The sequence below is a fragment of the Leptopilina heterotoma genome, unplaced genomic scaffold (assembly GCF_015476425.1).
Source record: "Leptopilina heterotoma isolate Lh14 unplaced genomic scaffold, ASM1547642v1 Lhet_114, whole genome shotgun sequence".
In the NCBI taxonomy this organism is placed as follows: Eukaryota; Metazoa; Arthropoda; class Insecta; order Hymenoptera; family Figitidae; genus Leptopilina; species Leptopilina heterotoma.
In genome coordinates, this window is record NW_025110833.1 from 4,084,141 (window position 1) to 4,097,861 (window position 13,721).

The 13,721-nt window shown below is 28.9% G+C and overlaps 1 protein-coding gene across 4 annotated transcripts in view; it reads left to right on the forward strand.

The window, feature by feature from the left end:
• The window catches only part of LOC122506950 (Krueppel-like factor 3), a 461,038-nt gene that overhangs the window by 418,514 nt on the left and 28,803 nt on the right, over positions 1 to 13,721 (forward strand). For 3 of the 4 annotated variants that reach the window (XM_043619413.1, XM_043619406.1, XM_043619428.1), the window contains one exon: positions 10,361 to 10,658. In XM_043619413.1, coding sequence (XP_043475348.1) covers positions 10,361 to 10,658 — 298 coding nt within the window. Of the gene's footprint in view, positions 1 to 10,357; positions 10,659 to 13,721 lie in introns of all 4 variants that reach the window. The other variant, XM_043619419.1, reaches the window with a different exon arrangement.

Below are 13,721 nucleotides of genomic sequence, written 5' to 3' on the forward strand. Positions count from 1 at the left end.
CATAAAGGTAGATTCTTCTAATTCATTTTTTTTTATCTTTTTTTCTTTTTTTTTTCTTTTTCTAATCTTGGAATATGAAGAAAATGTCTGAATCTGAAATTTAAAATATTGCATTTATTTAATAATACATAAATATAATAATTATTAATATTAAATAACATTTAATTCTTTGTTAAATATTTTTTAATTAAATTAAATATTTTTTGAGTATTATTTTCGTCTTAAGCTGTAAAGTTTTTTTACGATAACTACATTTACCTTTCGAGGATATCAGACATTTTTTCTTGATTTCAAACAATGTAGATAATAAATAAAAATTAATAATTATTAATTAAATACAATATTTGACATATTTTATTCTTTTAAATATAATAAGAATATAAATATTTTACCATGTGTCTACATTTTTTATTACTGAATTTTGTCTCCAAATTTACAATTATATTTCCCCCAAAATTATTACAATTTTTGTATCACTATTTCGTTTTACGTTTTCTGAGCTGAATTATGGGCAACACGCAAGACAATTATTTTTTGGTCCTTGCTGAATTTATTAATTCCTGAAAATTAAAAAGAAAATTTTTTGAAAATTTAATTCTTGATTGGAAATTTTTTATGGGTCAGAAAATGTTCCTAGATAGTTTTTCCAAAGTCTTCTGATGAGTAAGAATTTTTGTTTAAAAAAAAAAATTGCCAGTAGCCCCGGCCGAAAATTGTCAGATATTTATTTTTCTCTCAGTTCTACGATTTTTGCCTTCTAAAAATTTTTTTGTTAATAAACATTTTTTTTAACAGTCAGAAAATGTTCCTATATTGTTTATCTGAATTTTTCTGACCAATAAAAACTTTTTTCAAAAATAAATTGCCAGCAGGCCCAGCTAAAAGTCTTCGTCCTTGCTGAGCTTATTGTCAGTTAAAAATTCAATACTTTATTAAATTTTTTTTATTGGTCAGAAAATGTTTTTAAATTTTTTTTCTAAAGTCCCCTAAACAGTAAGAATTGTTTTAAAAAATAAATAGCTATCAGACTCAGCCGAAAGTCAGCAAACAAATAATATTTGTTCTTGCTGAGTTTATCGACAGTTACAAATTAAATTCTTGATTAAAAAAATTCTTAATTAAAATTTTCATTGGTCAGAAAATGTTTCTAATTTTTTTAAAAAGTTTTCTGACCAGTAAGAATAATTTTTATTTTGAAAAATAATAGCTAGCAGCCCCTGCAGACAAGTATTTTTTTGTCATTTGTAAATTTATCGTCTGTTAAAAATTTTATCGTTTATTAACAATTTTTCCATTGTTCAGAAAAAGTTCCTAAATTGTCTATGTAATATTTTCTGACCAGAAAAAAATTTATTCTTAAAAAAAGTCAGCAGACAATTATTTTTTTCGTCGTCAGTGAGTTCACCGTTTGTTGAAAATTCGATTAATTATTAACAATTTTTTAATGGTCAGAAAATATTGGTAGAATATTTTTCTGAAGTTTTCTGACCAGTAAATTATTTTAAATTATTTTTCATGAAATAAATTATTTTTTCTGAATAGTTTTTCAATTATTTTTCGCTCCATTCTAAGATTGTCTGGTGAAAATTTTTTTGTTAATAAACAATTTTTTAGTAGTCATAAAATGTTCCTATATTGTTCTATTAAATTTTTCAGACCAATAAAAATTTTTCTTTAAAATAAATAACTAGCAGCCCCAGCCGAAAGTTAATAGACGCAGTTAATTTTTAGTCATTTGTAAGTTTATTATCGGTTAAAAATTTTTTCGTTAATTAACAATTTTTCGATAGTCAGAAAATGTTTCTATATTGTTTATCTGAAGTTTTATGATTATTAAAAATTTTTTGAAAATTAGTAGCCACATTTGAAAGTTTGCAATTACTTTTTCATCTTTGCTGAGTTTATCGACAAAAAAAAAAATTAATTATTGGTTTACAATTTGTTCAATGGTCATAAAATGTTCCTAAATATTTTCTTACCACTCTGGTAGATAACCTCCATTGTTTACTATTAATTCTATTGTACAAATTATTTGAATTCTATAATATAAATTACCATTTTTGAAAACGTATAATTTTCTTTTCCCTGATTAAACAACTAGTATTGTTTACAATTTTCGTAAACAGATCCTTGTGAACTATTCGTTTTAAAGAGTTGTAAATCTTAAACAAGAAATTAGTAAAAAGTCGCCTGTGGGCAACATCAACATCTTGTCGTTTAGCTCATCACTTTCGTGTTGCTTGGCTTGAGGCCATACTTATTTAGAAGCGATTACAGAGTTGATGAGCTACAATATTGTCTTTTTAAAGTGGCCCAGTTTCATTTTCATAATGTTAAAAGTATATGCGGCTGACGAGAGCGATTATGGAAGCACTGAAAAGAAGCACGCAAAGCGCCTCGTGATTAATTTACATAACGTATAATGCCCGACAGAACTATAAAGGAAAGAGAGAGAAAGAGAAAATGAAATTGGTTCTTCACCCTTCAGGCTTGGTAAATTTAGAAGCTCTTTTACAAACTATAAAAAAACTATTTTATCTCTTTTCGTATTATTTTTACTGCTACTTAAATTTTACTCATTCTCTCAATTTTTCGCTGTTATTTTTGATTGATAGGGGTTTGTATTTATATTTTTTGGTAAATACTGGTAGCAATTACCATTTATTAATTGTTATTGTCACTAATAGTTGGTACTCTCTAAATCTGAATATGTGAAAATTCACATATTTGTACGTTATAAGTCGTCTTCTCGATCAATAAGTGCATATACACTTATAATAAGTGAAATTTCACTCAGAATAAGTGAAAAATTCACTTATTTATAAGTGTATATGCACTTATTGATCGAGAGGACGACTTATAACGTACAATAAGTGAAATTTCACATATTCAGATTTAGAGAGTACCAATAGTTAATGTGGTTGTTTAGTTATGGTACCATTGAATTAAGGTACTATTCATTATTGGTACCAGTGATCAAATGGTACCATTATTTATTGGTACTAGTAATTGGTACCATTATTTATTGGTACCAGTAATTGGTACCATTATTTATTGGTACCAGTAATTTGTACCATTATTTGTTTTTATAACTGATAAATATATCAGTATTGGTACTGGTACCATTATCAAAACTGATACCATTTTTTTTTGCAGGGCTGCCACAGGTCAGGGAAAAGTCAGGAATTTTTATTAAAGTACTGGAAAAAATTGAATTTTGGAGAAGTTTCAAATAATTGTAGAAATTCGATTATTTTCAAAAGTAATAAAATTCTTCGCAGAAATTCAATTATGTTCAAAAATTTAAAAAAATTCTCCTCAAAATTTCAATGATCTTTATAAATAATATAATTCTTCTCCAAAATTTAATTATTTTCAAAAATTTTAATATATTTATTCGAAAATATATAATTTTAGAAAATTTAATGAAATTCTTTTAAACAATTAGATTATTTTCAATCCAATTTTAATTAAATTTCTAGAAATAATTTAATTGTTTTAAAAAGTTTTATGAAATTCTTCCAAACAAAATTAACTATTTTTAAAAATTGAAACAACATTTTTTTGCAAGAATTAAATAATGTTTATAAATAAAAAAATTTGTTGAAGGTATTCAACAATTTTTAGCATAATTTTAATAAAATTTCTAGGAAGAATTCAATAATTATTTTCAAAATTTTTAATACCTACAATATTCTTCGAAATAATTCAATTATTTTTGAAAATTCTAATGAAATTCTAATAAAATAAAAAATCACTAAGAAAATTGGAGAATTCTATTATTTTTAATACTATTTTAATCGAATTCCTCGAAAAATGTAATTATTTTTTAAAATTTCATTAATATTCGTCGAAAATTTCAATTATTTAAAAATTTGTTGAAAAAAAATTCTTTATGAGAATTCAATTATTAAGAAACATTCAATTACTCAATAAATTATTTTTTTATATAAATAATTAAATTGTCCTAGAATTTTCAAATAAAAATTGATTTATAAATAAATTTCAGTTCAAATCTTAGATAATAATTGAAAATATTTACATTTCTTGAAGTATTAAATATAATTGAAATCCTGTGAAGAATTTTATTATTTATGAAAAAAATTGAATTTTTGCAATGGATTTTTATTACAGTATTTTTTAAACAATTGAAATTCTGTGAAGAATTTTATTATTTATGAAAATAATTGAAATTCTGTGAAGAATTTTATTATTTATGAAAATAATTGAAGTTCTGTGAAGAATTTTATAATTTATGAAAATAATTGAATTCTTGCAACGAATTTTCTAACATTTTTTTAAATAATTGAATTCATTTGAAAAATTTTATTATTACTTGTAAAAATAATTTTACAATTAAGAAAATTCGTAAATAAATGTAATAGAACATTTGTTTAAGTATCTAATAATTTTTAGAGTGAATCAGAATATTCTTTAGGGTTAGGGAAAAAGTCAAAATTTTGTCTGGAAATCAGGGAAAAACAAAATTAAATTTTTATGGCAACCCTGTTTTGGCAATAATAATTTGTGGCAACAAAAAACGCAACAGTTTTTTATGATAACTCTAATCTATGGCAACAATAATTTATGGTAACAATAATTTATGGTAACAATAATTTAAAGTAACAATAATTTATGGTAACAATAATTTATGGTAACAATAATTTATAGTAATAATAATTTACGGTTACAATTGTTGATGGTAACATTAATTTGTGGTAAAAATAATTTATGGTAATAATTTATAGTAACAATAATAATTTATGGTGATAATAACGAATGGTAACAATAATGAATGGTAACAATAATGAATGGGAACAATAATTAAAGGTAACAATAATTAATGTTAAAATACTTAATGGTACCAATAATTAATGGTTCCTTTTTTTTATTGGTACCTTTTTTAATTGGTGCCATTTTTAATTGGTGCCATTGATTTCCGTTGCCATTAATCCCTCAAGATTATTTTCTCAATTGCAAATGGCACAATTGTCATTGAGAGGCAATTATCGAGAAAATAATTAGTGATCACTGGAGAACGAGATGAGTGATAAATCTCTAGTAATTGAGTGCAAAACAAAGAGATAATTTTTCACCTCAAATTTGCATCTTTCATGCCACGTGCTTTGTACGTACATTTATCAAATAGTTCATTGTCTCGAATATAAACATATTATGCGTGTGCGCGAACGTAAAAGATTAATGTCGCACTACTCACGCAGGTAAATCTACTTCCAGGAAGTACTTATCGATGGCATTACTCGTTTTCTTGCATTGAGTTCACTTCGAGAATAATGTGTCAATAGCGCGAGAAATTGTCATGAAATTTTCCAGAATGAGAGAAAAAGAGAGTGAGAAAATTACACATAGCAGGAATTGAGCAATTTTCTCAAAAAAAAGGAAACAAAATCCACCCACCGCGTAATTCACAATATTTTCAATTGTATTTTCAACCTCCGCTTGATTCGATCTCTCGATGACGTTTTATGATCACAGTCTTGACACCTACGCTGGTAAAAGTATATCTTGTTTGGCTGCTGTTAAACAATAAATTTTACCAAACTCCCACGCAACTGTCACGATATTGGGTAAATAATTCCAGTGATATTGATATATACGGGTTGTGAAAATCTTTGTCCCGCGATACTTTTCAATGAATTTAAAGCCGTTTCAGTAGCGCTGCAATTTTATCGCAATAAAATTTACTTCGTGCTTCTGGAATTGATGGAGTATTTTATTTATTGTTTATAGTTTATGAATATGTTTATTTTCACTATTTTTAAAAAATATTTCTCTGGGCCATTTTTTATTGACATTTATCTTTGGACCAATTATTTTCATCAATGATAATTGGTGATTTTAATTATTAGTATCATTACTTGCTGGTACCATAATTTTTTGTTTTTGTTCTTTACTTCTCCCATTATTTGTTTGTACCATTATTTTTTTGAAACATTCTTTGATTGAATCATTATTTGTTCGTACCATTTGTTTTGTTAGTACCATTACTTGTTGGTACCATTACTTGTTGGTACCATTACTTGTTGGTACCATTACTTGTTGGTACCATTACTTGTTGGTACCATTACTTGTTAATACCAATACTTGTTGGTACCATTACTTATTGGTACCATTACTTATTGGTACCATTACTTATTGGTACCATTACTTATTGGTACCATTACTTATTGGTACCATTACTTGTTGGTACCATTCTACGTTGTTACTATTATTCATTAACATCATTATTTATTTTAACCATTTTTCATATCATCTTTTGTTCGTACCATTGTTAGCTAGCATCATTACTTTTTGGAACCATTTTATTATTATTTTTTTGGAAGCACTATTTGCTTCTACCATTTTTTAAAGTAACCATTATTTTTTGTATACCATTATTAGTTGCCAATATTATTTGCTAGAACATTTATTTGTTTATCTTTGGTACCATTATTTGTTAGTCTTAATAATAATTGGTACCAACATTTGTTGGACCACTCATGGTACCATTGATTTTTGGTTCAACCAATCATTGTCTTTGTTAATTCGTGGTAACTTGAATCTTTGGTATCATTAGTTTCTGGTACCACTAATATTTGGTACATCTGTTTATCGTTCAGATTGATTTTTAGTATATTTAACCTTTGGTACCGTTAATTTCTACTACCACTAATTTTTAGTAAATCTCAACCAACACTTTGGTTAATTATTGCTATATTTAATCTTTGGTACCATCAATTCCTGGCACCATTTGTTTTTAATTCACCTAATCATCGCTCTTGATAATTTTTGGTTTACTACAACTTTGGTACCATTAATTTTTGCTTAATTTTTATTCCCCTTCGAGCACAAGTTAGTTTAAAAAGTCTGAAAGATAAAAATTTAAGTAAAAGAAAGCAACCAAAAAAATGATCCAAAAGGAAAGTACTGACACCGCATCATTTTTTCCAAAACAGTAAAGAGAAAGAAAAAGAAAAAGAAATTCATTTCTGACATTCGACAGTACAAAATAAATGAGCGCAGGATGTACGATAAATGATTGATATTTTTTTTTGCTTGTTTTCTTTTTTTCCTCTAACTATATAAACATACATCTAACAAAGTGCACTATCAAAATTATCGAAATATGCCTTCGATCAATATCTCAATATTTGAAAGCGACGATCTTTCACCCTTGGTTCCTGTTTATTTATTGGCTTATTATATCGCAATAATCTACTCTGGGGAGATTAACTTGCGGCAGTGGCGGCGGCAGGTTCTACATGCTCATCGTTTAAAAAGAGCTGCGTGAGTGGTCACAGTTAAGTTCTACAAGGCGCGTTCGCAAATGTCCGTTCGTGTTGTAGATAAGCCACCCGCATCGAGGAACTCGTTAGATGCAAGTTTTTCAATTAAAGTTCCTGTTTTATTCTGTATTTTTTTTGTTTTTTTTTTTTTGTTTTCTTTTTTGCAAAACTAAAATGAAGATTAGTGATTCTCCAATGCAATATCGAATCATAATTATTAATTCTTGAATAGGTTGCTACCATGTACTTTGGAGGGCGAAACATATCTTCAACTACATATCGCGTGCTATTAAGTGCGTGTAAATTTAATAAGATTATTAGTAACCAGTCTCGATACATTACAATCTTTAATAAATTACCCGGTTATTAAATGATATATCGCTCAATAATTGTGGAATCACTGATAAATACTTGAATACTTGAAGGGAAATTAAAATAGTAAAATGGTAGAAAGAATGTATTTAAATTAGAAATCGAAAATAATTAAAATTAGAATTTTAATTCGGAAAAATTTTAATTAGTAGATTGAAATTAGAATAAACTGAAATTTGGAAAATTTAAATTAGACAAAATTTAAAGTAGGAAAAATTACAATCAGACAAAATTTAGTTACGAAAAAATCAAAATCAAAAGGAATTAAAATTAGGATAACTGAAATTATGTCTGATTTTAATTTTTCCTAAAATTGAAACTTTGTCTATTTTTAATTTTTCTTATTTTACTTTTCCTAATTGTAATTCTTTCTAATTTTAATTTTTCCTATTTTAAATTTTGTCTGAGATTTTTATTTTTCCTATTTTAATTCTTTCTTTTTTAAATTTTGTCTGATTTTAATTTTTCCTAATAGAAACTTTGTCTACTTTTAACTGTTCCTAATTTTGATTCCTCCTAATTTAAAATTTTTCCTTATTTCAACTTTACCTTATTTCAATTTTTTCCAAATTAAATTTTGTCTGATTTAAATTTTTCCCAACTTAAATTTTGTCTAATTTCAATTTTCCAAATTTTAATATTTTTTTTTTATTTAAATTATTTTTTACGTTTACTTTAAGACAGGAATTTTCTGAGATCACTATATAATTCCTATTATGAAGTTGTATATCTTCCCCGCAACTGTTATACGGGTCCATAAATAGTTTTTACATTTGCGTGCAATCTAATAGAAATAGAAGTTAAAAGAAAAAAAAAAAAGAAAATAACTCTGCGACAAGTTGACCGTAAATGAGAAGCTTTATCTTTTTCACACGTCACAGAATGGAGCTTGGCATTCATTACGGTGTCGTCTCTATATAAATCCTCCTAACTCCCCAGAGTGTATCCTTAATTTACATGGGGTTAGAAAACAAATTTGCTATTCCAACTTGCTGTAATTATCTACAATTCACACGGACCGTGACGGTTTCTTTAACAACTGTGTTTAAACGCGATTCAGACAAATTGCACTTCTCTACGCAGAGTGTTTGTAATTATTATCATCATTACTACCATTAACCATTTTGTAGCATTAATAATTTTTTTTTATTATTAATTGTTGGTACCGTTGTTTATTAATTTTAATTAATCATTGGTAGCATAACTTATTGGAACCGCTATAGGTTCTATTATTGGTACCATTTTTTGAAACACTATTGGAACCACTAATTGGAACCATTATTGCAAATATTCTTAGAACCATTATTGATACAATTATTGGTACTATTACTAGTAACATTACTGGTACTACTACTGGTACCACTACTGGTACCACTACTGGTACCATTACTGATACCATTACTGGTACCATTACTGGTACCATTACTGATACCATTACTGGTACCATAATTGATACCGTTATTAGTAAAATACTGGTACCATTATTGATACCATTATTGGTACCTTATTGATACCATTTTTGGTACCATTTTTGGTTCCAGTATTTATTGGAACCATTATTCCTTTGTACCATTTTTTGTTCACATCATTAATTGCTCGTGCCATTATTTATTGGTACCATTATTTCTTGCTACTGTTTGTTGTTGGTACCATTATTTATTGGTATCATTAGTTTTGTAAAAAAGTGGGTGTTACCATTTATAGTAGACTATTACTATTTAGTACCAATAACTATAATAATTTGTTCATTATTATTTAATACCTTTAAAAATAAATAATAATGAAAAGATAATTATAAGAATAGAAAATTAAAGTAGATCATTATTATAATTGTGAACGATATCGAATAATTTAGACAACGAGAAACATAAAAAAACAAAACGACTATGATAAATTCAATGACAATTATAAATTGTGACTGGACGCATTCTTAGCGAATTTGACCTTGATTAGTATTACTCTACAATCATTGAATTTCCAAACAATTGAGCGATTCTTGTGAAATTCACGCTCAAGGATTGTGAGAAAACTTGGGAGTCTTCTCGTTGTTGGGGAAGTAGCGGTTTTGCGCGCAAGTTTTATCGATACGTATACGATTCGACTCGTTTCGTTCCACCTTATCCTTGACATATACGAGCAGAGAATTTATTAGAGATCCATTCGATAGATAATAATACAGTAGCATGCCTATGAAAAGCGATAATCGACATATGAATCACTTTTGTTCAATTGCGACACAAAAACACAAACATTAATAAATTTTCGATAATTAAAAACGACAATAATGTTAAATTGAAATTGCCTAGAAAAGAAAATGAAAAAAAAACAACAACAATAAATAGTTAATTGTAAATGTCTATTGAATCAGAAAACATATTATTTTCAAATAAGAGACAATAATTGGATACACACTCAAAGAGTAATGAAACTGAAGATAAATTCTTCAAGTATTGATTATTAATAGGGAGGAGAGAAAAAAAAAGAATAATCTTTCGGTTTAATTGATTTTATAAAAAATCCTTCAGATGAAATCTCACGCATTGCTCAATGCTATAAATGCCCCCCTTTCATACGTATGGATAATAAATCATCGATCGAGAAATGACAAAAAGAAAACAATTGGAGAGAGGGAGAAAAAAATTCCAACTTTCTTTTCAGATATAAAAACTGATCTGTTTTTCTTTTTTTTTCTTCTGTTTCAGTATCTTCAGCTCTGCCTTTGGCAGATATCGTTCGTGAACGAGATCAAGATCGAGAAAGGGAGCGAGATAGAGATCAAATGCGAAATGAGAGGGAGCGAGAGTGCGAGAGGGACAGGCAACATGACAGAGATCGAAATGCAAGAGTGAGAGAGTCGCGGGACAGGGAGAAGGAGAGGGAGAGACGCGACAGGGAGAGAGAAAGGGAGGTGTCCGTTTTCGTCATGGAACCACCTGATCCCGTTTATGTCTCCTCATCAGCAGCTCTTCTTGCATTACAAAGGATAAAAGAAGCTTCTGAGTGAGTAAACGAAAAAAAAATTCCTTACAAAATTTGGGTTTAATTTTTTATGTTGGTACCACTGATCACTGGCAAGTTTTGATGCAAATAAAAATAATTAAGGAAGATTTCGACTATATCAGCAATTAGTGACATCTATTAGACGTCAATTGAACTCTTTGGTTTAGAGTCAGGTGTTATTCTTAAGATAATTACTCCGATATGGTTGTCGGTAAATAATTATATTTTTGAATTTAATTTTTGATCTGAAAAAATAAGCTGCGTGAACGACTGCACTGTGCATCTGTGAGGACTCGAACCCCAGTTAATAGCTGCCTTTCGCGGGACTAACGCCTACCAATGCACCATGCCAACACAGCCTGGACGTTCACGTTTCTTATAATCTCAGATCAAGCCCATACACTAGTCGAAGAGCTGTATAGTTAATGTAGGAAATTATTTGCTGATTGAGAATTTTAATTAAGGAAGATTTCGACTATATCAGCAATTAGTGACATCTATTAGACGTCAATTGAACTCTTTGGTTTAGAGTCAGGTGTTATTCTTAAGATAATTACTCCGATATGGTTGTCGGTAAATAATTATATTTTTGAATTTAATTTTTGATCTGAAAAAATAAGCTGCGTGAACGACTGCACTGTGCATCTGTGAGGACTCGAACCCCAGTTAATAGCTGCCTTTCGCGGGACTAACGCCTACCAATGCACCATGCCAACACAGCCAACACACTGATCTGAGATTATAAGAAACGTGAACGTCCAGGCTGTGTTGGCATGGTGCATTGGTAGGCGTTAGTCCCGCGAAAGGCAGCTATTAACTGGGGTTCGAGTCCTCACAGATGCACAGTGCAGTCGTTCACGCAGCTTATTTTTTCAGATCAAAAATTAAATTCAAAAATATAATTATTTACCGACAACCATATCGGAGTAATTATCTTAAGAATAACACCTGACTCTAAACCAAAGAGTTCAATTGACGTCTAATAGATGTCACTAATTGCTGATATAGTCGAAATCTTCCTTAATTAAAATTCTCAATCAGCAAATAATTTCCTACATTAACTATACAGCTCTTCGACTAGTGTATGGGCTTGATCTGAGATTATAAGAAACGTGAACGTCCAGGCTGTGTTGGCATGGTGCATTGGTAGGCGTTAGTCCCGCGAAAGGCAGCTATTAACTGGGGTTCGAGTCCTCACAGATGCACAGTGCAGTCGTTCACGCAGCTTATTTTTTCAGATCAAAAATTAAATTCAAAAATATAATTATTTACCGACAACCATATCGGAGTAATTATCTTAAGAATAACACCTGACTCTAAACCAAAGAGTTCAATTGACGTCTAATAGATGTCACTAATTGCTGATATAGTCGAAATCTTCCTTAATTAAAATTCTCAATCAGCAAATAATTTCCTACATTAACTATACAGCTCTTCGACTAGTGTATGGGCTTGATCTGAGATTATAAGAAACGTGAACGTCCAGGCTGTGTTGGCATGGTGCATTGGTAGGCGTTAGTCCCGCGAAAGGCAGCTATTAACTGGGGTTCGAGTCCTCACAGATGCACAGTGCAGTCGTTCACGCAGCTTATTTTTTCAGATCAAAAATTAAATTCAAAAATATAATTATTTACCGACAACCATATCGGAGTAATTATCTTAAGAATAACACCTGACTCTAAACCAAAGAGTTCAATTGACGTCTAATAGATGTCACTAATTGCTGATATAGTCGAAATCTTCCTTAATTAAAATTCTCAATCAGCAAATAATTTCCTACATTAACTATACAGCTCTTCGACTAGTGTATGGGCTTGATCTGAGATTATAAGAAACGTGAACGTCCAGGCTGTGTTGGCATGGTGCATTGGTAGGCGTTAGTCCCGCGAAAGGCAGCTATTAACTGGGGTTCGAGTCCTCACAGATGCACAGTGCAGTCGTTCACGCAGCTTATTTTTTCAGATCAAAAATTAAATTCAAAAATATAATTATTTACCGACAACCATATCGGAGTAATTATCTTAAGAATAACACCTGACTCTAAACCAAAGAGTTCAATTGACGTCTAATAGATGTCACTAATTGCTGATATAGTCGAAATCTTCCTTAATTAAAATTCTCAATCAGCAAATAATTTCCTACATTAAATAAAAATAATAATACCACTGATCACTGGTTGCATTAAATTATGGTGCAAATAAAAATAAAGAAAATAATAATACCGCTGATGATCACTCGTAACATTAAATTTTGGTGCAAATAAACATTGTCATGTTTATTTGCACCAAAAATTAATGTTTTTATTGTTTATACAATAAAAATAATATTCTAATCAATATTTGTGAACAGTGGTTTTCTTGATGTTAATTATCAGAGGTAGCATTAACTTTTAGTACGAATAAAAATAAAAAAAGTAATACCGATGATCACTGGTAGCATTACCTTTGGGACAAATAAAAATAATAATTGTAATAATAATCAAATAATATTAGCAGCTTTTAATGCTATTACTGATACCGGTATCACTAATCATTGGTACCACTAATTTGTTGGTAGCAATAGTAATCATTGCTATCACTAAAAATTGGTATCACTTATTGTAAATCGTTAATGTCATTAATCATTAATGGCACTAATAGTTAGTACCTCAAATGATTGGTACCACTAATCATCAATGTCATTAATCATGGTACCAACGATTTCGTAATATTAGTGATTTGTAGTACTAATTATTAGTACTAAGAATCATTTTTGCCACTAATAATCCTAAGCATTATGAATCGTTGGTACCAGAAATCGTTAGCACTATAAATTGATGTCACCACATATTTTCAGACATTAATTTTTTGCGCCATTAATGTTACTAATAATCATTGGTACTCTGAATCATTGATACCAGGAATTAGTGACTATTAGTGTCACTAATAATCATTAATACCACGAATCATTGGTACCACTAGTAATCATTGTTAACATATAAATTATTGGTCCCAACAATCATTGGTATACTAATAATTATTGATACCACGAATCATTAGTACCAGGAATCATTGGTACCCAGAA